This window comes from Uloborus diversus, chromosome 1 (assembly GCF_026930045.1).
Source record: "Uloborus diversus isolate 005 chromosome 1, Udiv.v.3.1, whole genome shotgun sequence".
NCBI classification, from domain to species: Eukaryota; Metazoa; Arthropoda; class Arachnida; order Araneae; family Uloboridae; genus Uloborus; species Uloborus diversus.
Window position 1 is genome coordinate 158,992,451 of NC_072731.1, and position 20,444 is coordinate 159,012,894.

At 32.5% G+C, this 20,444-nt stretch overlaps 2 protein-coding genes across 3 annotated transcripts in view; one reads left to right on the forward strand and one right to left on the reverse strand.

The window, feature by feature from the left end:
- Nucleotides 1-8,174, reverse strand: part of LOC129233209 (cytoplasmic polyadenylation element-binding protein 2-like) — a 126,460-nt gene extending 118,286 nt beyond the window's left edge. For both annotated transcript variants that reach the window (XM_054867279.1, XM_054867274.1), the window contains exon 1: nt 7,161-8,174. In XM_054867279.1, coding sequence (XP_054723254.1) covers nt 7,161-8,078 — 918 coding nt within the window. In that variant the 5' untranslated portion in view covers nt 8,079-8,174. The remainder of the gene's footprint in view (nt 1-7,160) is intronic.
- A 279-nt stretch (nt 8,175-8,453) lies between these two features.
- The window catches only part of LOC129233229 (E3 ubiquitin-protein ligase MARCHF5-like), a 33,395-nt gene continuing 21,404 nt past the window's right edge, over nt 8,454-20,444 (forward strand). The window contains exons 1-3 of the mRNA XM_054867287.1: nt 8,454-8,857; nt 12,504-12,709; nt 13,757-13,887. Of these exons, the coding sequence (XP_054723262.1) occupies nt 8,769-8,857; nt 12,504-12,709; nt 13,757-13,887 (426 nt within the window). The 5' untranslated portion in view covers nt 8,454-8,768. The remainder of the gene's footprint in view (nt 8,858-12,503; nt 12,710-13,756; nt 13,888-20,444) is intronic.

The window sequence follows — 20,444 nt, forward strand, 5'->3', positions numbered from 1 at the left end:
TTTCATCAAGCAATTCAACTTGCAAGGAATGAAAATCTTCCCTCATGGTTGGTGATAATTTTAACCAATAAAGAATGTCTTACGCAAAATTTATCTATGTAGAGCAAAAGTTTTTCAACTCCTTTGCGCATAGCATTATGCACAATATGCAAACAATCAGTTCCTGTTAACCAGATAAGGGAGCTACTTAACATGGTTAACATATTTTTAATTTCTTTTCAAGGGGGGAAAAACCAAAGCTATCTGATTCGAAAAATTCTTTTTCGGTGACGTTTGCTTCGCAGCTGTTTTTATTTTCTTTATTATTGCAGAAGAGTAATGACTGTAAGAGTTATAAAGGATAGATAAAGCAAACAGCTTTATATTGAGCATATGTCAGGGTTAAACGCATCCCCCCTTCCACTTTCTCCAGAAAAAAGGCAGCAGCAGCGTATGTTTTTCTTCTTCTTTTTTAGAGAAAATTTCTTAGGGTCTAGCAAGTTCATTTTATCCTAAAATATAGGTATATCATCATGAAAAATTTAATTTTTAGGTTGTATTTTTTTTCCTGGGTAAGTATGGAATAAAATAGTGAAAATTTTAGGAAGTTTAGAACAAAACTCAAAATTTTAGGACAAAATTTGAAATGTTCGGAATTATAGGACAACTGCTACCCTTGTTGACGCATGGGCCAACTGAGCTCAGGGTCTCACCATGGCTTGATCTAGTCCTTGGTTCTAGAGACTAACTTTCAAATTTAAAAAACAGAGTTGGGGGTTCAGTTATCCCCCAAGAACGGCATGCTCTTTCAAATGCTACAGAGTACCCCCCCCCCCCCCGTTCAAGCATTGTGTACACAAGCAACCAACGTGGCCTTTTCCACAAATCGGGAGCCCTTAATCAAAATCGTTTCATACAGAAGGGGATTATTTCGTTCTTTTCTTCTTTTTTTTTTAAGTTTTTAAAAGTTCTTATGCATTTCTTTTAAGCCTGAACTGATTGAGATTCTCCAAAAATATTTTATATGCTTTTTAAAACGCATAGAAAGAGCCAAGGTTACAAATCTTTATAAAAATCCGAATCTAGGTGTCAAACCACGTTTTTTTGGTTAATTTTACATAGCATGAAGGAGCGATTAAAATAATGTTAATAAAAAAATTAATTACTAAAATAATAAATAAAATGAGTCGAATCAGGCTAGCATATAATAAAACACTTCAAAACTTTCGAAATAATTGTAATATTTTTATGATGCAAAAGGATTGAAATTTCAAACAAGACACGCAATTTTCAGCGATGGACGTGCTTCAATGTTGGCATGATTCCAAAACGTTTATGGCGGAAATTGCAGTGGATGAAGATCGATTGTGAAAAATAAAGAAAAAGGGATCCAAAAACGCTAGAAAAATCAGAATCTTTTCAGATTTAGAACATGAAATTTCTGCAGAAAATCCGCAGAAACAGCCGATTTTTTACAAATATATCAACTCAAGATAGAATTTTGCACAAATTCTGCAGATTAGTTCAAAGTAAATCTAAAGTCCCTGCAGATTACTTATCGAATTTAACATTTTTCGCGAGCTTTCAGCCGAATTATCGTCATTTCCGAGAATTTTAGATCTTCTTTTAATTTAGAGTAATCTGCAGAATTTAGGCAAAATTCTACCATGAGTTGGAACATACTTACAGAAATTCTGCAGAAATTTCACAGAAATCTGTAGCATTTCTGCAGAAAATTTGTCTGAGTTTTCCTCTCACATTTGAACAGAATTGTTCTGCAGCTGAGGCATCTATTCTGCGACGTACGTCGCAAATTTAGTACTTAGTAGTATTCTGCTTTGGGGGTGTCACCGCCCGCCCCCCCCCAAAAAAAAAAGAATAATATAAAGTTGTGACAGTTAATTTTCAGGAATAAATTTTTATTTATGCAGTTTTACGAAAGCTTACTTTAAAAATTATAAGTCAAGTGTAACTTGCAAATGTATTTTGCGTGAAATCTGCCCCAGACGTATACATTACCGGCAAAAAATTGTGCTCTATTTTTATATAAATTAATTATAATTTAACACATCGTCACTTCAACACAACAATATATCTTACTTCTGAGCTTAGATGAGTTACTGCTGCTCTGAAGAAAGGATATATTAGATCAAAGCATATAATTTCAGATCTAGAGAAAATATTCAGAATTGAAATATTTATATTTCTCATTATTTCTTAAATCCATTTTGGGCCTCACCGTCCCCTAGTAACACTAATGAGTATGTGCAAAAGGTCTGTTAGAAAACTATCCAACCTTTGGTCAAAGTAAAAAAGCTGGAAAATCTGAAGCATTAGAAATCTAATCCCCCTCAAATAAAACCCATTAGGACCTCTCACACTTCTCCCAATGGTGCTGTCATTGTTGAAAACAACCCAAGAAGGCCTGTTAAAGAAAAAAGTTTAGCTCGTCTGTTGCTACAGCATAATGTCCTCTCTTGTCGGAAACCTTGCACCATTCAACAGCCTATTGAGTTTTAGGAACAGTCAGAAGTCACATAGGGCAACATCAGGAAAGTGGAGTTCATTGAACCAGAGGATTGTAACCAAAAATGTTCAAATCATGTGTGCGGAATGAGCTGGAAAATTGTCACCAAAAGTTGCCTGCATCTTCTGAATAGTTGCCACTTGGCTGTCGCCTAGCTTCTGGCAAAATTTGGTGCAGTAGTGCTGCACCAGTCATTACATCATTTTCCTTGAAATTTAAAACTCTGATTAGACCTACTATGTCAATCCAACTCTGTTTACCAGCAATTGATGCTATTGACGGAGGGGAAAAACTTATGCATGCGCAGTGAACACAAAGGTTTACAGGAAGCTTATGAAAGAGTACTTGCTTCATATCCACCAGGTTTTCACATAAAACGAGCTGATGTGTGCATCACATAATTTTCTTTTACACCAATTTAATGTTATTTCCCCATTATCGTTTTTTTTTTAATGTGATTCAATAGTTAACTCTCTAAATATCACCAACAGTGGCCAAATTAAAACCAGATTTAAAAAATAAATTTAAAAAAAAAACGGCAAATTTGTTGCCAAATTGACAAAACTTGGCGACCAAAAGACTGGCGATATATTGCCAAGTGTCTGCCAAATTATAACACCACTTGAGTTTGCATCGAAATTAACAATGATTGCCCCCCCTCCCCCAAAAAAGGTGCAAAAGACCGCTTTAGAAATACCCGAATGCAACCAAAACGGGAAGTGCACAACTAGACTCCACTAGGAGTCCACATACCAAATTTCAACTTTCTAAAACATACGTTCTTGAGTTATGCGACATACATAAGCACGTACGAACGTCAACAGAAAACTCGTTGTAATTAACTCGGGGATTGTAAAAACGGATATTTCGGGGGTCTATACCTTCTTAGGCACTCATCCACGTGTGGTCAGGTTGAAAAAAAAACTCAACATTCATTCAGGGGTGAGCAAAATGGAAATTAAAGCCGATTTTTGAGTAAATTTTCACAATACTTTCTTTTTTGCAAAAGGAAGTAAAAATAAGGTTCTTATATATTTCTTATACCTACCAAGGGGGAATTCATAAATTTTCCAATACTGAAACGCCTATGCAAAATAATTTAATTCTGACTAATCATTAATTTTATACGAAAGGGGCCTTTTCTCCAAAGAAAAGCAGTCCCAGAATGTTGTTCCTGTACCAATTCAGCACTGATAGACAGTAGTACAACCTCAATATCTCCAATCTCTCGGGAGGAGAAAAAATTCAAGATATCAAGTTTTTCGAATTAACAAGGTTTTGGAAAAATTACATTAGTAATTTTCACAATTACTCATATGTCAAGGGTACCCACCCAGGGAAGGTCATAGCACAGACTGCGGCACTTAAATTTTTAGGTGTTTTTTTTTGAGGGGTACTTTTTTCATTTGGGGGGGGGGGATCACTGCGATATTGAGGGGCTTGCTCCCTTGTCCACCCGGGATGGGTACCCCTGCATATGTTATGCATATTTATCTATGTACTATGCGACCCCTTTGCATATAACAACTAAAAAGTTATTCTTCAACATTTTACAAGATGTGAAATTTATTTCCATCCTTACTCCGATGTAACAAGATCTAGTATTCAATTTTTTGACTGGTTACTAGAAATTGTTAAAGTGGTTTGTTGGCAGCTACTGAATAAGCAGACTTCGTATATTTTACTATTTTTCAATAATTTCATTTATTGCAAATTTTCCCAATATCTTGATGGTTTTTTCTTATTGTGAAAAGCGTACTGGAAAAGTGTTAGCACTGATCAGCAATAATGACTTTCAAAAGCTTTTAGTTTAAAAACTGACAAAAAATCGACCCCCTGTTCTCAAAGTGGGCAGTGTGTTCTAAGAAAAGCAAAAAATCAAAAACTCTGGAGATAATACTGAGATAAAAAAAAAAAAAAAAAAGACTACAGCAACCCCTTGTTCCCACACTCCCCTATTATCTGGTTGATCCCCTATTATAAAAATTTCGAAGAAAAAGGGTGAAAAACTACAAGCAAACATCTTCAGAACTGTTTTACTAGAAAAATTGCCAAGAAAAAACAACAATTGAAGCTTGCTTTTGTGTAAAAATTTCAACATATCAAGGCTTGTGAAAAATAAATTTCGAGATAAGTATGGAAAATACATAGGACTTTATAAGGAAAATGTAGGGATCCCCCCCTCCCCCCAGATATCAAGGGTTTTAAGACAAGGAGGTTTGAGAAATCAGAACTTTCTTGCTTTTAGTACCTTTTTCTTCGCAAAAATGTAAAAACATTTCTTCTCCAGCCATCAATGAATAAATTATTAAAAATATCAAATTTAAAAAACACTAATCTGTATTGAAATCGGTTCCTTAAAATTTTGCCCCCCCCCCCCTTAAAATTTTGCATATGGACACTCATGGAATGGTCCCCAAATATTAGATACAGACAAAAGTAAAAATGATTTAAGAAAAATAATTAAGATAGCATAAGAACAAACTTCTACTTCTATCAGCAGAATCCAACATCATTGAAAGTTTAATAAAAATCATTGATCATTGAAAGAAGTTAATTAAAAATGGTAGAAACGATGGGAGTAAACTAAAACGAGAAATGCTACACAAGCTCAAGCAAGTAGTTAATAAAGAAAAAACATTAATTATCAATAAGCAGTTACAAAATATGTTATTGGAAAATTTGAAACCTAGACATGCAGATGCTATCCTCTTTCTAAGACATGTGGCAGAGCTACTAAATCTTAAAAGGAAAAATTCATTATTCATTTATTTAACTATTTCTTGTTGAATATCCCCCCCCCCCCTCCCTCCTGCTTATTTTGATCGTGCAACTTGTGCCTGACAGGAAACTTTTGTGTCACACTTAAAATGTAAAAAATCATAATGATTTTTTAAAACATTTTCCAAAACTTGAACACTTCATTTGTTTTATGAACTTTTGAGTAACCTTGAACGTTCTTGACGAGTAAGAAATTTTGCTCCATGGTATCTTCTAAATATTTCATAAATTTTAGGACTGTTACAATTTGATCAAAATAATGAGCCTTTGAACAATTTTAAATAGGTAAAATAGGATTGACACAGCATACTAATTAGCTTATACTAAGCGGTAATTCTACAAAGAAATAACTTTTCTTCATGACAAGGAGGGATATGTGCATCTTACAAAATTAGTTTTTCTGCAAGCCACTGATTGGCATATGATTGTAATTTTTATTTCGTGACTGATTTAGCATGTAAAACATAAAGTACTAAAGCTTAAAAAAGGAGAAACAGAAAATATTTATATGGATAAAAGTAGATAATAGAACCTACCCACACAAATACGTAGAATTCTTACCATATTGGCATGGTTTTCATGTTAATATAAAGATAAGAATTCTACTGAAACATTATTACATTTAAAATGTATGCATTTACTTTCATAAAAAAAAGAATAAAATTATTGCAAAATTATTAAATTATAGAGCCAAAAAACCATTTTCAACTGATTAAAGAAAAAAATTAAATTATTCTAAATTCTACTGTAAATTTTTTAACAACTGTATTTGCTTTATAAAATTTACTTCCTACAATTAGTTTTTATATTTTTCAGGTAGGGAGATATAAATTCTCAAAGTTGAAAATAACTTTAGTACTTTGGAACTGCTTTTAAAAAAGGTCAATAATATTCTATGGAATCATTATTCCATAGAACATTCTTGATATTTTTGTACAATCAGTGTATTTGCAACTCCAATAAACTATAGGGGACGCTGCAGCCACTGTCTAATGGCGGATGAAAAAGGTAAAACAAACAAATGCTGTAACTTATAACTTACTCTGTCACTTAGTGAATGACAGTAATTTTCCATCATGTTTGTGGGAAGCTCTCTTTTCTATTCCTTCTGAAATTACATTACATCACAAACTGTCTGAAGCCTGTAATTTACCCCCACAGAAAACGTGTGGAATAGAATATTTTACCTTTTTTCTTTGATATTGTTAATCACTGCAAGGTAGCTTATTCAAGCTCTTTAGTTGCGAATAATCAGTGTGGTTTTAAATAAAACTTAAAAAATAAAAAAATGTGATTTAGAACTAAATGTTCTGTAAGTATTGAAAGCATTTTGAAATGCTTTAGAATATTTGGTTGTTTCTAAAAATATTTTATAATAAAATTGCATTAATTGAGAACTAGTTTCATGCTCAAATAAACAAGGTTTTTCATTCTCTAAGAATTTTTGCAATAGAATAGACAATAAGCCTATTTTGAATATTACAAGAAATGTATTCTATTATTAACTTCAACCCATAGAGATCTTGACTAAATTTTGAACATTGACCTAATTTCAATTAACTTTTATTAAGTTTTCAAACAAAGAAATTAAAAATTTGAGAAAATATTTACTTATTAAAAGAATAATTTTAATAAACAAAAAAAAAAGCTTGGAAAGATGAACATTTTAAAAATTTAATAACAATTTGCCTATTACTGATGCTTCTAATATTAGGCGGCAATAAATAATTTAAGCTGTTTTTTTAGTTTTAAAAAATTCTTATGCCATTTGAGGCAAAAAAAAAAAAAAAAAAACATTCTTTTCTACATTCTTAGAATGCGTTTTCTTAACAATAAAAAAATAAGAATTTTTTTTTGGAAGACAAAATATTACCTGGAAAGGCATAATAACATTTCCGTCTCTATTTTCTTCACCAGTCATATCATAGTTGGTGTTTGCTCCAAGTCCATGAGGAAAGGGTTTCCCAACAGGCATGGAAGTACTCCGACGAAATTTGGACGGTGATATAACCATAGAAGGTTGCCCAACGTTTGTTTGTGTTTTCTTCATGGGTGAGATGGGACTCATATTTGGCACGGACCTTTTGTGGTTTGTGATGTTGACAGCATTCCATGCAGAAAGGGCATTAGGGGTCTGAGGAGTAGACCATGCAGTTTGATGGGGGCTACTCCAATTTGTGTAAGCTTTAAATAAGTTAGGTTGAGGCTGATGCCTATTCTGAGGAAAATTGTGAGCACCTGTGATTGCACGTCTCTGTGGAGTGTGTTGTTGAGAGAGATTTAACTGAGGTCCCATATTGGTACTTATAATGGGATTTGTAGATGATGGAAAGTTTTGGAACGGTAATGAGCCATTCATGGCGGGTATCCCTTGAACAAAGGTATCATCAGTTCCTACAGTTGACCAAAAACTGGGTGCAGTAGATGTGATGTTTATTGTGTTCGATGATTCCGAAAATCCTAGCTGTAAAGGAGAGCTTGTAGTCCCTGGGGAGCAGGAGTCCAAGTTTTTTTTCTCATTCTGTACATCATCAGAGTCTGATTCTTCATTTTTTTTATTTCGCAAGGAATAGTCATCCAAATTTTGTTCACCATTTGTATTTGCATCATTTGAAGGAGACAGCTGCTGAAGTTTGTTGCCGGTAGATTTATCGAGCAGCAAATCATCTTGCATCGTATGCGCGACCGGCTCGCTCGGGAAAAATAGAGATGTGCTGCCGGAATTAGTTTGAAAATCAACTGGGGATAAAGCTGCAACGCTCGAGTTTACACTAAAACTGTAATCCCCCATCAGACGGCCAACTTGATTGCGTTATTTATTTATTTTGCCTCAGCTGTTCTCTCTTTGCGTCAGCGACGACCGACGACTACCGTGTTCGACCGACCTGTGTAATGCGCACTGCAGCATCGAAACTAAACGACAATGTTGTTTTTTTCTTTTTCAAAGAGCTGTTGCCATTAGCATAATCCAGAATAAGGAAGTAAAAAAATCGTCTGCTATCAACAAGAAAAAATATAACTCATATATGATTTCTAAAATTATATTACATGTATAAGACTTATTCCTCCCCACTTATAATAAATTTTGGCAGCGTTCATAGGACTTTGCAGCAGGTTTATTAAACAAACATGAAAATAACAAAACATCAAGAAACTATTTGATTTAGTTTGAATTTTTGCAAGTGAAATTTAAACGTCATTTCAATTGATATTGTTTTCCTTTTGTCGCCTTCCAAAAATTAATCTCATTTATTACAATTAATTCCAAAATCTTGGATTGGCAACAAATTTGTTGACATGGTTTTTTTTCTTCATATTTTTACTTTTGCATTTTTTGTAATGTCGTATTCAATTCTACTTCCGTGTTAAGAAGTTATTTGTCATTCTTTTTAAATGATGTAACAATTATTTGCTGTTCTATTTTGAAAGTTCTTCACAAAATAATCATAGTTAACAGTGTTATTTCATTTTTCGATTCATAATGACTGATACAACTGAACCTGTAACCTCAAATTCAACCAATATTAACGAGGTTTCTGTAAATGTTGAAGGTACAAATCAGAATGATAGGTGGGCTGAATTAATTCATTATATCCTGTTGATTTGTTATTAAAGTTTAAGCAACTTTCAAGCTATAGTAATTATTTTCAGTTTCCAGTAATTTGTAAAATATTCAATTGTTTATGAGGCGGCAATTTATTTGGTATTGTATGAATAATTTAAAGGGACTACTTTTGTAATTATTAGGTAGTAATTTTCATAATCAAGCATTTGAGTAAAACAATGTTTTCTACAAAGATGTAAAAGATCCAGATTTTACTTGTTTTTAAAACTCTCTACAGAACATAAATCTTAAATCATTCCGCACTTAAAAATTGTCTTCAATGATGCCCCAAACCTCAATTTGCTGGATAAGACTTCTCAATTCGTAGAAGTTGGGAGCAGCAAATTTTGCTTAATGATATTTTAGGTGAATGTACCCATTCATGTATCTAATGAACAGAGGGAAGCATGAGTTTGGCAGTCCCCAAATGTCCTCTAATACTTATATAAAAAAGCACAAAAAGGGTGTTTCCAGTTTTTGGTGGAAGGAAGTCGCTACTGGATCTAAGTATTATCAATAGGATCCTAATAGTAAGTGCATCTTTCACTCTGAAGTAGAAGGTCCAGTGGTTATTCCACGGTAAATTTTTCAGAATTGTAGTTCTAAAAATGCAGTTTTATACAATCTTTAGTAACATTAGATATTAAAAGTAGAAGACATTCGGAGATCCTTCCTTGGCAATTTTTTTAATTAAATCTCCCACATCACAATGTAGATTATCTTTGATTATATTAGAAAAAATGGGGCTTGTGTACTCTTTCAGAAATTTTTCGAAATTGAAAAATGCAGTTGAAAACTTGTTTTAGAGATGTTAAGGGAAGAAGACAAGAATGCTCCATAAACTTTCCGAAATTAGAAACCTTAAAAATGCAATTGTAGGCTATCCTTGATAATGTTAAATGGCTAGTAATTTTTGGAAATTGAAGCCCCGAAAACGTAATAATAGCAGACCTTCGATAATGTTTCGAAAGAGAAGCCGAAATACAAGACAACTTTTGATGTTGTTCGTGAATTTGGGAGAAGGGCACTCTTTTAAAAAAAATTTCCAAGTTCCAGTTTAAAATGCACTTTTAGATTCTTTGGTAATGTTAGTGAGAGAAGTTTTTTCCCCTTTTAAATCATAATAGACAATGTATAGTTTGTTTATCTTATTTGAATTTTTTTTTACAATATTTATTTTCCCATTGAGAGTTAAAATGCTGTCCCCTTCTCGACATAAGGGATCATGGCGCAAAGCCTTCAATCACCCTTCGCAGATCACCACTAGTGTGTAGAAGCATTAAGCTGCCCCAGGAAATGCACCATGCTCAATTCTCTTTTAAGGAACATTAGTGACTCTAAAAATAGGCTACTTGCATTAGTTATGAGTATCATTTCATGTGAGGCGATTGAGGAAAAAAGAAATTCGAGTAAATGTTGATAATGCAACTGTGCATAAATGTGACATATGAGGCAATGAGATGTAAAGGGATGTAAGTGGACATTTTTAAGTTTAGAGTAAAACGCATTTAAAGATAACATCCTAGGTAGGCTTTCATTGAATTTTTTTTCTAAGTCATGCTGTGTAGCAGCAACTACCAGGGCTACTAGTACCATCTGTTGCTCCAAGACAGAGGAGAGGTTCACCTACCATATGTACTGGTTATCTCCAAGTTTTTAATTTTGCCACTTACATCCCTTTGCTTCCCACTGCCTCATATCTTTTATACTTCCAGAATCCAGTGTCTTCTCGGGAAAATAAGTAACTCAGGGAAAATCATTTTTTGACACATCTTTTGCAAACTTCAATATGCGTTAATTTTGTCATACATATCAAATATCAAATTTTTATTTCAATTTTTGAAACAAAATTGGGTACTAATGGTGGTGACTTTTTACTATTTTTGTTTGAAGATCTTTTCCTCAATTAAAAGTAATTTAATATGTTACATTGGTCTTCAAACTTTGTTTTTCTTCTTGAAAAGTAAGAAAAAAAATGAGCTACAATATTTGATAATATTCATCAATAAAATTGTTATTGAAACTTTACATAAAACTGCCATTGTCCAATTAAGATATCAGGGGACCTAAGGCCAAATAAAATGTTTTAGGGTCCCCTGTATTCAAACTTCAATTTTAGCCATTGGCTAAAACGATTTTACTGTTGACTTAAACAATTTTTGCCATTTGGGGGCCCTAGATCATGACCTAGTCCACTAGCCAATCCAGGGGAGCGGCTAGGGGCTAGGGGGCTTCATCCTCCCCCCCAAACCCCAAAATAAAATCATTTTATACTAGATAAAAAGAATTTGACACGAGTTTTTCGCATCAATGAAGGAATAGTTACTTTCTATCGCTTTTTTTCTGTGTAAATTTTGTCACATCAAAGACAGCATATCATTTTTGAAAAGTTTGGTTAACAAAAAACTCCTTTGATCATTAAACTTGATTTTGCTCAATTTAGATAGGAGTGAAAAGCATGAGTGCAAACATAATTTTTTACTGGAAGCGTTTACAAGGGGACGGGTGGAGAAGCAAAGATTACCTTGGCCTTAGCCCCCCCCCCCCCCGCCCTTGATATTGATGAGCTTATTTTTGCTTTCTACTATTATAACTGTTGAGTATTTTAAAAAACAGAAAATGCAATTAATTATTTTTTGGGGATAACTCTTGTAAAGTGTAATTTTAGCAATTCTTACCCTTTTTTCCTTGTGTACTGTACGCAAGCTTATAATATGGGGGAAAAGATGATTTAGATTGACATAAAATCTCTCAGTTAAGTTATTTCATGGGTAACAATAGCTCCTTCCTTCCCTCCACTACACCACAGGGGTGCAGAAAATGTTTTTAACACCAACATTTCCCCCAATCTGTATGAAAATTTCCCTAAAATTTTACAATATGCTATATGTTTCAGATAAAAATTCATTCCTATTACTATAGGTGGAGATAGTTTTGGGGAAAAAAAAGCAATTGCATCTTTAAAACTAATAGAATGAACTAGTAACCTTAGAACTCGGTATCTAAAAAGCAAATTAAGTAAATGCATGTAAGTTTTAATTAAAATATATCTACATTTATTTTAAATGTAAATTATTATCCAACAAATAGTTGATGAAAATATAAAGAGTGGTGATGCAAAAGAAAATGCATTCAAAAGACACTTGCAGAAAAAAAAATTGGATTTTTCTTTTTTTAAAATCGAATCTGCAAAATTTTCCCCAGATGGTTCAAATTTCCCCCGATCCTAGATCGCCGGATCGGACATTCTGCACCCGTGCTACACCATAGCTTTCGTATTGGTGCTGAGAGCCATGGCTGGCGTCTCTTGTTCGTGTGGCATACAACTAAAAAAAAAATTACACTCTAAACCGAGTTTCAATTTTGATGAAATTTCCGGGGGCGATCCTGGAACCTCTTCTCACTAACCCCATTAAAGTTCGTATAAAACTGTTTTCAGATCTATAATTTCAAAGATTATGGAAGAGAATATAGTAGAAATGAAGAATATGTTAGAAATGTCTTTGCTTTATTTTTGATCCTAAATGTGGCTGACCTGATTTGTTTAATGTTCTATTTTCAGTGAACACTTTAAAAAAAAGTTACTTGTTCAAAATTCTTGTTTATTTCTAGGATTAACTGCTGGGTTTGCTTTGGCAGTGCAGATGATGACAAAGATGCAGAATGGGTGCAACCTTGTAAATGTCGCGGTACAACAAAATGGGTTCATCAAACTTGCCTCCAACGTTGGATTGATGAAAAACAGAGGGGCAATAGTGCTGCTACTGTGTCTTGTCCGCAGTGCAATGCTGAATATATCTTAGTTTTCCCGCCATATGGTAAAAATTTTAACATTTTTAAAGAAATTGAAGTTTCAAGGGAAAGAAAATTTTTAGAATAATGCTTTGCAGATGAAGCGAATACTAGTGAAGCTCTAGTGAAAACTACAGCGTACTGTTTCTTGGCAGAGTAATATTATGATTGTGCTTACTTTATTGTTGCATTCAAATACTAGGAAGTGATGCTTATTTTTATTTGGTTTACAGAACCAAGTTACGAGCATCAAGTCCATGAACTGCCAAAATTTAATACGGCAACATAAACAAGAAGCTTGTTTTTTTATAAATTGTGGTAGGTATAACCAGGGCTCATGTTATGCATTGGCCACCCCGCCGAATGCAATTTTCAACAAAAGAAACTGGTTTTGTGAAAATGTTAAAAAACAGGAAATTTTGCATGTCCTCAAAAATAAATTATTTTGGATACTCAAAAAAAAAAAAAAAAAAATTGTTAAATTCCGTAAGCCAAAAAAAAAAAAAAAGCGTAATTAGGAATTCATTCGGACTCTCTACTCACTAGAAGAAATGCTGCTTTTGAATAAAAACGTCTCATGTATCATTTTTTTTTTAACTTAAATGAATGCTGCATATTGAAAAGTAAGTGTTCGCAATGTATGTTTTATAAAATCAAACTTTGTTTTTTATTGAAGTGTATTAAAGAACAAAATTCACAAGATTTTTTTAAAATTCTTTGGATAAAACTTTTGAAAATTGGTTAATTGCTGGCTAACCATTTAAAATCCCTAGTGCCGATGCCTGTATGATCCCTAAAAATGTCCAGTTGAAGGTGGACACAAGGAGATCTCAAATTACTTGTAAAAAATTTTTTAAAAAATCTACGATTAGTGAGCTACAAGGATGCAATGTGAATGAGGCTAATGTGTACGCTTTCTCTCTTCCTTGCTCTCATTTGCAATTACTTTCAAGGAGAAACTTTTAAATATACTTTTTTATAGATCAATTCTTTAAGGCACATCCCTTCTTGTATTTTTCTGATTGTACTTGAATTTAACGTATAATTAAAATAATTTTTTTAAATTTTTTTAGGTCGGTTGGTGTTTTTATTGGATGTAGCTGATAGATTAATTTACAAAGTCTGTCCTTTAGCTACAGCTGGAATTGTTGTAGGTTCCATTTATTGGACTGCTGTCACATATGGTGCTGTGACAGTAATGCAAGTAAGATACATTTTTAATGTGACATTATTATTTTTTTAAACTATTTTGCTTTTCTTGGCCTTACACATGTGCATTAACCAAATGTTTCTTAGATATGCTCTTGCAAAACGTTTTTTGGGGAAAAATATTTTTTCAAGTTTGTTTAAATGTCCGTCAAGACATGAACATGGTTGCCACACCGCAGGGAAACCTGAAGAAAAAATAAAAACACAGGGAATTCAAAAATCAACAAAAAAAAAAAAAAAAAAAAGCAGGAAAAATCAAGCGAATTTTGAAATTTTCCTCAAAAATCTGGAAAATTCAGGGAAAAAATATATGTATATTTTTTAATTGTGTGAAGTTGCAAAAATCAATGCCCAAATATATAAACTACCAAAAAACAAATCAAATAATAATAATGATAATATTAATGAAGTTCAGAAATAAAGTAAAATAAAGCATGTTTTTTTAAAAGTTAATATTAAAATGTTGGTCATAAAAACATAACATTTTTAGTGTTTTATTTAACACTAGAGGACCCGACAGACGTTGTTCTGTTCAAACTTTATAAATTGAAAAGTTAAAAAATTTCAATAAACTATCAATTGTTTGAACCATTCTGTTGAAAAAAAGAAGTAAAAAAATGTTTTAAGCTGCTATGGTGTCAGAATTCGTATATTTATTACAACTTGATTTGTGTAATACCCACTGAGCAGTTGTTTTATTAAGTATTTTTCTCTCGTACTTGATGGTTTGTTCTTTCAGCCATACTCAAAAGATAAAAAGTGTCCTCGGATATTAAGTGTAAAAATCTATCTACCCATCTAGAGAAAACTGGAAATCCCCTTACAACATCCCCCGTATGAAAAAGAATCAAACAATCGAAAGGATAGGTTTAGAAAAATGATAAAGGTAAAAACTTCTCTGTATAAGCAAAAATCAATCACCCCCCCCCCCCCTCCCGATATGAAATAAACACATTCTTCAACTAAAATGACTATAAACTCTTTAAAAACGAAAAACAATTCTGTGCAATTTGAAATATTTTGCCAAATAAACAAAAAAATACAATAGATTACATTAACATTATCTTTAAAATGTAAACAAATGATTGCACAACTCTATTGTTTATAACCAAAGTCGCCAAGCCACCACATTACTGTAATCCAGCCGATCAGTGAGGGAAGCCAACTCAGACCGATTAGTGGTCCGATATTCTGAACCAAAACTTTTTAAGCTTCATATATTGCTTAATTTGTTCTTTCCGCCAAAGATAAAGACCTTCCACTGCACTGATCTTTTGTGTGGGGTGGGCAGTTCTCAAAAGGTGGGAACAAAAAAGTTAACTTTGAGCAATTTCAAAAAATTTCAAATTTGACATCAATTTTGCTTTTATTTTATAGCATGCATACCTAGAACACAATATATGAACATGAAAAGACAGCAGGTATTTGTAAAAATTGTTAATTAGCAAATCAAATCAGCAGTCTGTAGGTAACAGATTTTGGACATTGTAGTCCTGTAGGTAACGGATTTTGGACATCATCATAATGTAAGTTTCACCATTTTTGACAATTGTTAATCTGATTTTTAACTTTTCCAATGAAAATTTTATTTACTACTTTTTGAATTTTGAAATTTAGTAAGAAAGAGGATATTAATGAAGTACTTGAATGGCTATACATACTGCTCTTTACATATAATAAAGTTTTGGAATGATTTTGAAGAAGTTGATGAAAGGTAGAAAAAAGCTTCATGAAAATAATTATACAAACTTGTAGCTTCTTTTATTAAATAACATTTGTATTTCTCTGGATTATTAACTTTCATTTCTGCAGATATTTTCCAAACTTAGAATGTACTTCTAATATAAATACAACACAAATTCCATAAAAGAACTTAATTAAATTGTTTAAAGCACTTTTTCAAAACATGTTGTTAATTCAAAAGGCTTACTATCTCTCAAATCTTAAGATAGAATGAAAATTACCAACCGATATTTCTTAACAAATCAACTGCAGACGATTTTTTAAACTCTAAAAAAATATAAATAAAAAAGTTGCTAGCGCAGGTGATAAAGTTGCCAAAACTGGTGCAGCTGACGATAAACTACATTTGTCAAACTGGAATTCCCCTCTGGTAACCTTTAGCTTATCCTATACCAGGGGTCTGGCCAGAGGATATTTGGGTCCGTTAACGGACCCTTCACAAAAATCCGATCAACCAAAACGGACCTTTCACAAAATCCCGATCAAACAAAACGGACCTTTCACAAAATCCCGATCAAAGAGATCAAAGAAAACGGACCCTTCACAAAATTCTGATAAACAAGATCGGACCTGTCACAAATTGTTTATTGAAAGAGCAAATCTGAAAGCAAAATATCGCATATTTCTGTGTATAAACCGATAATTTTTGGAACCTTTTTTTAAGTCAAATTAGAGGGATCAGCTTATACAAAATCGGCTAATTTTGAAAAAAAAAAAAAAAAAGGCACTCTTGGGATGCTCCTGCAAGTGATAAATAATTGCTACTGCCAAATAAATATAATGGTTGTTTGTTTTATCACAGCTAATTAGCAGCGGTGTTGTTGTAAACTTTTCTGAAAAGGCATTGGTAAGCACTTTTCTCCTCTCATAATTTAATAAACAATAATAATATATATCTGTGAAATGAACTTAGAACTGCAAAGGGATAGTAAAGGTGAGGAAAAAATATGATCGCTTCAGATAGGGTTACCATCTTCAAAATTATCACCACTTAGCGTGTCTGGCGTTGAACCTTTATAATGACTTGATTAGAAAATATTCTCATCATTTTGCCAGCTTGTCAATATTTGCGTTTTTACGATGCCGGGTGCTATGTTTAATTGTTATTTTGGGAGAAAATTATATGGGTTTTGATTTTTCGATGCTAACAAGGATGATTAACTTTAAATAAACTCTTTTAATTACCGTTTTTTTTTCTTTAGATGTCTACATTTTGAAAAATGCAATCTTTTAACATCGATATGATAATCATATTTTGTTCTATTTTCAAGCTAACTTCTCTTTATTAGGATTCAAATAAATGAAAAGTCTCTTAATTTCTGTTAGAACTCTCATTTCAAGTTTTTAAAGCAAAATTCCATTTTCTGTTATGAGTCAAAAATTAAAATGCTGAATAGATGGTTTATTTTATTTTATTTTTTGGGTCAACTGTGTCCACAGATATTAATGATATGTTTATCATAGGACTCTAAAATGCAATTTTAAAATAATTTTATCAAAAATATTTCTTTTACAAGCCGTTTTTATACTTTTGATGCCTTCACTTTGAGAATTGCGATCTCTTTGCATCCGCTATGGAATCCGATTTTTCGAATTTTTGATGATTATTACGCTTTGGTAAGAGGTAAACAATTGAAATATCTTTTTATTTTTGTTAAAATAAAAAGTTTTAAACGAAATTCTGTGCTTTTTAAGAGTGTCTTGGGTCAAAAAGTTGAATGCTGAACCCTTTTCTGAATTTTATTTTATTTATTTATATTTTTGTTACAATTATTTTAAGTACTGTACAGAAATATATCTAGTATAATTTAACATAATGTAGAATGGTAGATAAATATTGATACTTGAAAGAGCGATGCCCCCCCCCCCTCCCCCCGCCAAATATCAGAAAAAAAAATCCAGAATGATTTTCTCGACGTAGAAGAGGAAAACACTCAACTTTAAGTTTAATTGATGCAGTTTGTGCCATCTCTAAATTCTAAAATTTCGTTTTAACAAAAAAAAAAATTTTTTTTTTTTGCGAAATTTTTTGATTTTTCACAAAATTAATTCATTTTTCACAAAATTATTTGGTTTTTCACAAAAAACGGACCCTGTGAAAAATCCTGGGCAGACCCCTGTATACTGTGTTGTCGCCAATGGAGGTTTGCTTGGCGATTTTAGCGCAAAATGGCTTTCGTTACGAACATAACCAGCCATGTTTCTACTGTAATTTATGTATTGTTCAATGTGTAACGTATTAATTATGCAAAATACCAATGGATTAAAGAAGATAACATTATAATAACCTTTTTTATTGAGATAAAAAGACAGTGGATCATCAAAAATTATGAATAAACGAACAGAATTATCGGCGTCAAGATCGTAACGCCATTTGGACATGTCACATGTATGTTTAAAAAAAATCATTTTTCTTCTAAGATACTGCATAAAAGCTTATGAAAACACTTTTAAACCAATTAAAAATTGATTCTGAGGATCGATGAATACCTTTAAAACGAAAACATCATATATTTAGTTCTCAAATAATAGCATTGTAAAGATCATAACTTTTGGACATACATCAAATTTCAAACTTACGTTTTTTTTTAAAAATTGTTTACAAAGTAAATAATCTATCTTTACTTTTATTATTTGTGTAAAATATTAACAAAAAGTTATTCAGTGTAAGATTCATGCCTTTAATTTTTTTTTTGAAACGTATGGAAGTAATTAAAAAAAATTTTTTTTAATGGTACATTTGCTCAGTTAACGTTTTGGTATGTCCAAAATTGTGCCTTTTAGCAAAGAAAATATTTTTTTAAGGGTATTTGAAGAGCATTTTTTCCATAATTTATGTCAATTCTTGTCTCTATACAGTATTATAATCTAACTCAAAAAAATTTGAGTTAATTAAAATGAAAGTTATTTGGTGTTGAAGCTTCAAAGTTGAGGTCTGTGTTTGCTCCCACCTTTTGAGAACTGCCCGTGTACAGAACTATCCTGTTGTAATTTATCTAGACGAAAATTAAAATTTTTTCGTCTTTAAAATCCATCATCTTTTCCTTTAATAATGTACTGATTAGTTAGATAATCTTCAAAGTCTTCTTGACATTGGTGCCAAAACTCAGATGGATTTAAGCCGATAAACAAATGTTGCTAGGTATGGTACTTTCTGATCATTTGGTTAGGAAAACCTAAAGCACCGATCCGGTCACATGGTTCAACTACGATGACAGAATACATGTTTTGAGTGAACCTTGCAGTACTTCACTTTAAAATATATCACTTGACCTAAAATCGTTGCTTTCAAGAAATGAAGGCTTCACTCTCACTCTCTATGTTTTATCTATTCTTAGTTGACATATCGCAGTAGGAAATTTCATTCTAAAAAGCAGAGCTGGCTCCTATTGTCCTTTGGCAAGCGGTTAAATATTTATTTCAGTTCTCACTCAACAATATTTTAAAATAAATACTAAGCATTTGGGAGATTTTGCCATCCAATATTTAAAATAATTTATTAATTAATAAAAACATTTCCGATTCGATCCATCACGCTTCGAAACCATGCTTGCCACAACTTAATTACATACAAAAAATTTGATCAAAATCAGTCCAGCCGTTTAAAAGCCTTATGGTGACAAACATACGCACAGAAGATTTTTATATATTGAGATGTATCTTGAATTTTTTGATAATTTAATTTAGAGTGTATGAAATTAGTCCTTAATATTCATTGTTCTGCTTTACATTTACAATTTTAGGTCAAATAATGAATGGTTAAGAGCAGAAGCGTAACAAAGAATTTTGGCGCCCTTTGCAAAATTGAAATCTACCACCCCTTATATATATATATCTATGTATAGTATCCATATAAAGAGGGCTGTCACGAGATCGAAAAGCATATGGAATTGGCAACCTCTTAATTACTCCAAGCGTATCTTAAATGCAGGGAAAGTGAATGTTTTTCAGCTTCTGGTTTAAGGAGAAGTCGTTACTAGATCTAAGTATTGACAATATGAACCTAATCCTAAGTAAAACACTAACTCCTGGATAAAGGGGTCCGAAAAATTTTCAAACTTCTAGTCTTAAAAATGCATTTTAGACGATCTTTGATAATGTTAGGGGAGAAGAGGTTTGGGCACGCTCTTCCATCTATTTTACGGAATTGAAGCTCTAAAAATAGTTTTAGACTATCTTTGATGATGTTAGGGAGGAAGAGATTTGAGGATCCGTTCCAGGAAATATTCTTAATTTGTAATTTTAGGAATGCAATCTATCATTCATATTAAGGGTGAAGGGGTTCAAGGGCGCTCTTCCTTCCATTATTCGAAATTGAATGAATTGAACAAATGTTATCTCCAATTATGTTAAGAGGAGGGGACTGTCGGACAGAAACGTTTTGCAATTCTATGGCCGGAAACGCACTTTAAAGACGTGATATTAGGGGGAGGAGATATTAGAGGGCCCTCTCCAGAAAAATTTTCTTATTTGTAGTTTTAAAAATGCGTTCTATGCTTAGTATGTTAAGGGAGAAGAATTCCGGGGCCCTGTCTATTTTTCAAAATTGTAGCTCTAAGAATACAGTTTAAAATGATCTTTTCGTGATGTTACAGGGAGGAGAGATTCGAGGGCCTACATCAAGAAATTTTCTGATTTGTAGTTTCAAAAATTCATTCTGAGTATCTTTGAAATTGCATTTTAATTATTGGTAGGAGAGAGGAGGTTTGGGGCGCTCCTCTGGAAATTGAAATTGTAGCTCTAAAAATGCAGTGTTAGACGATCTTTGGTGATGTTACAGGGGTCTGGCCAGAGGATATTTGGGTCCGT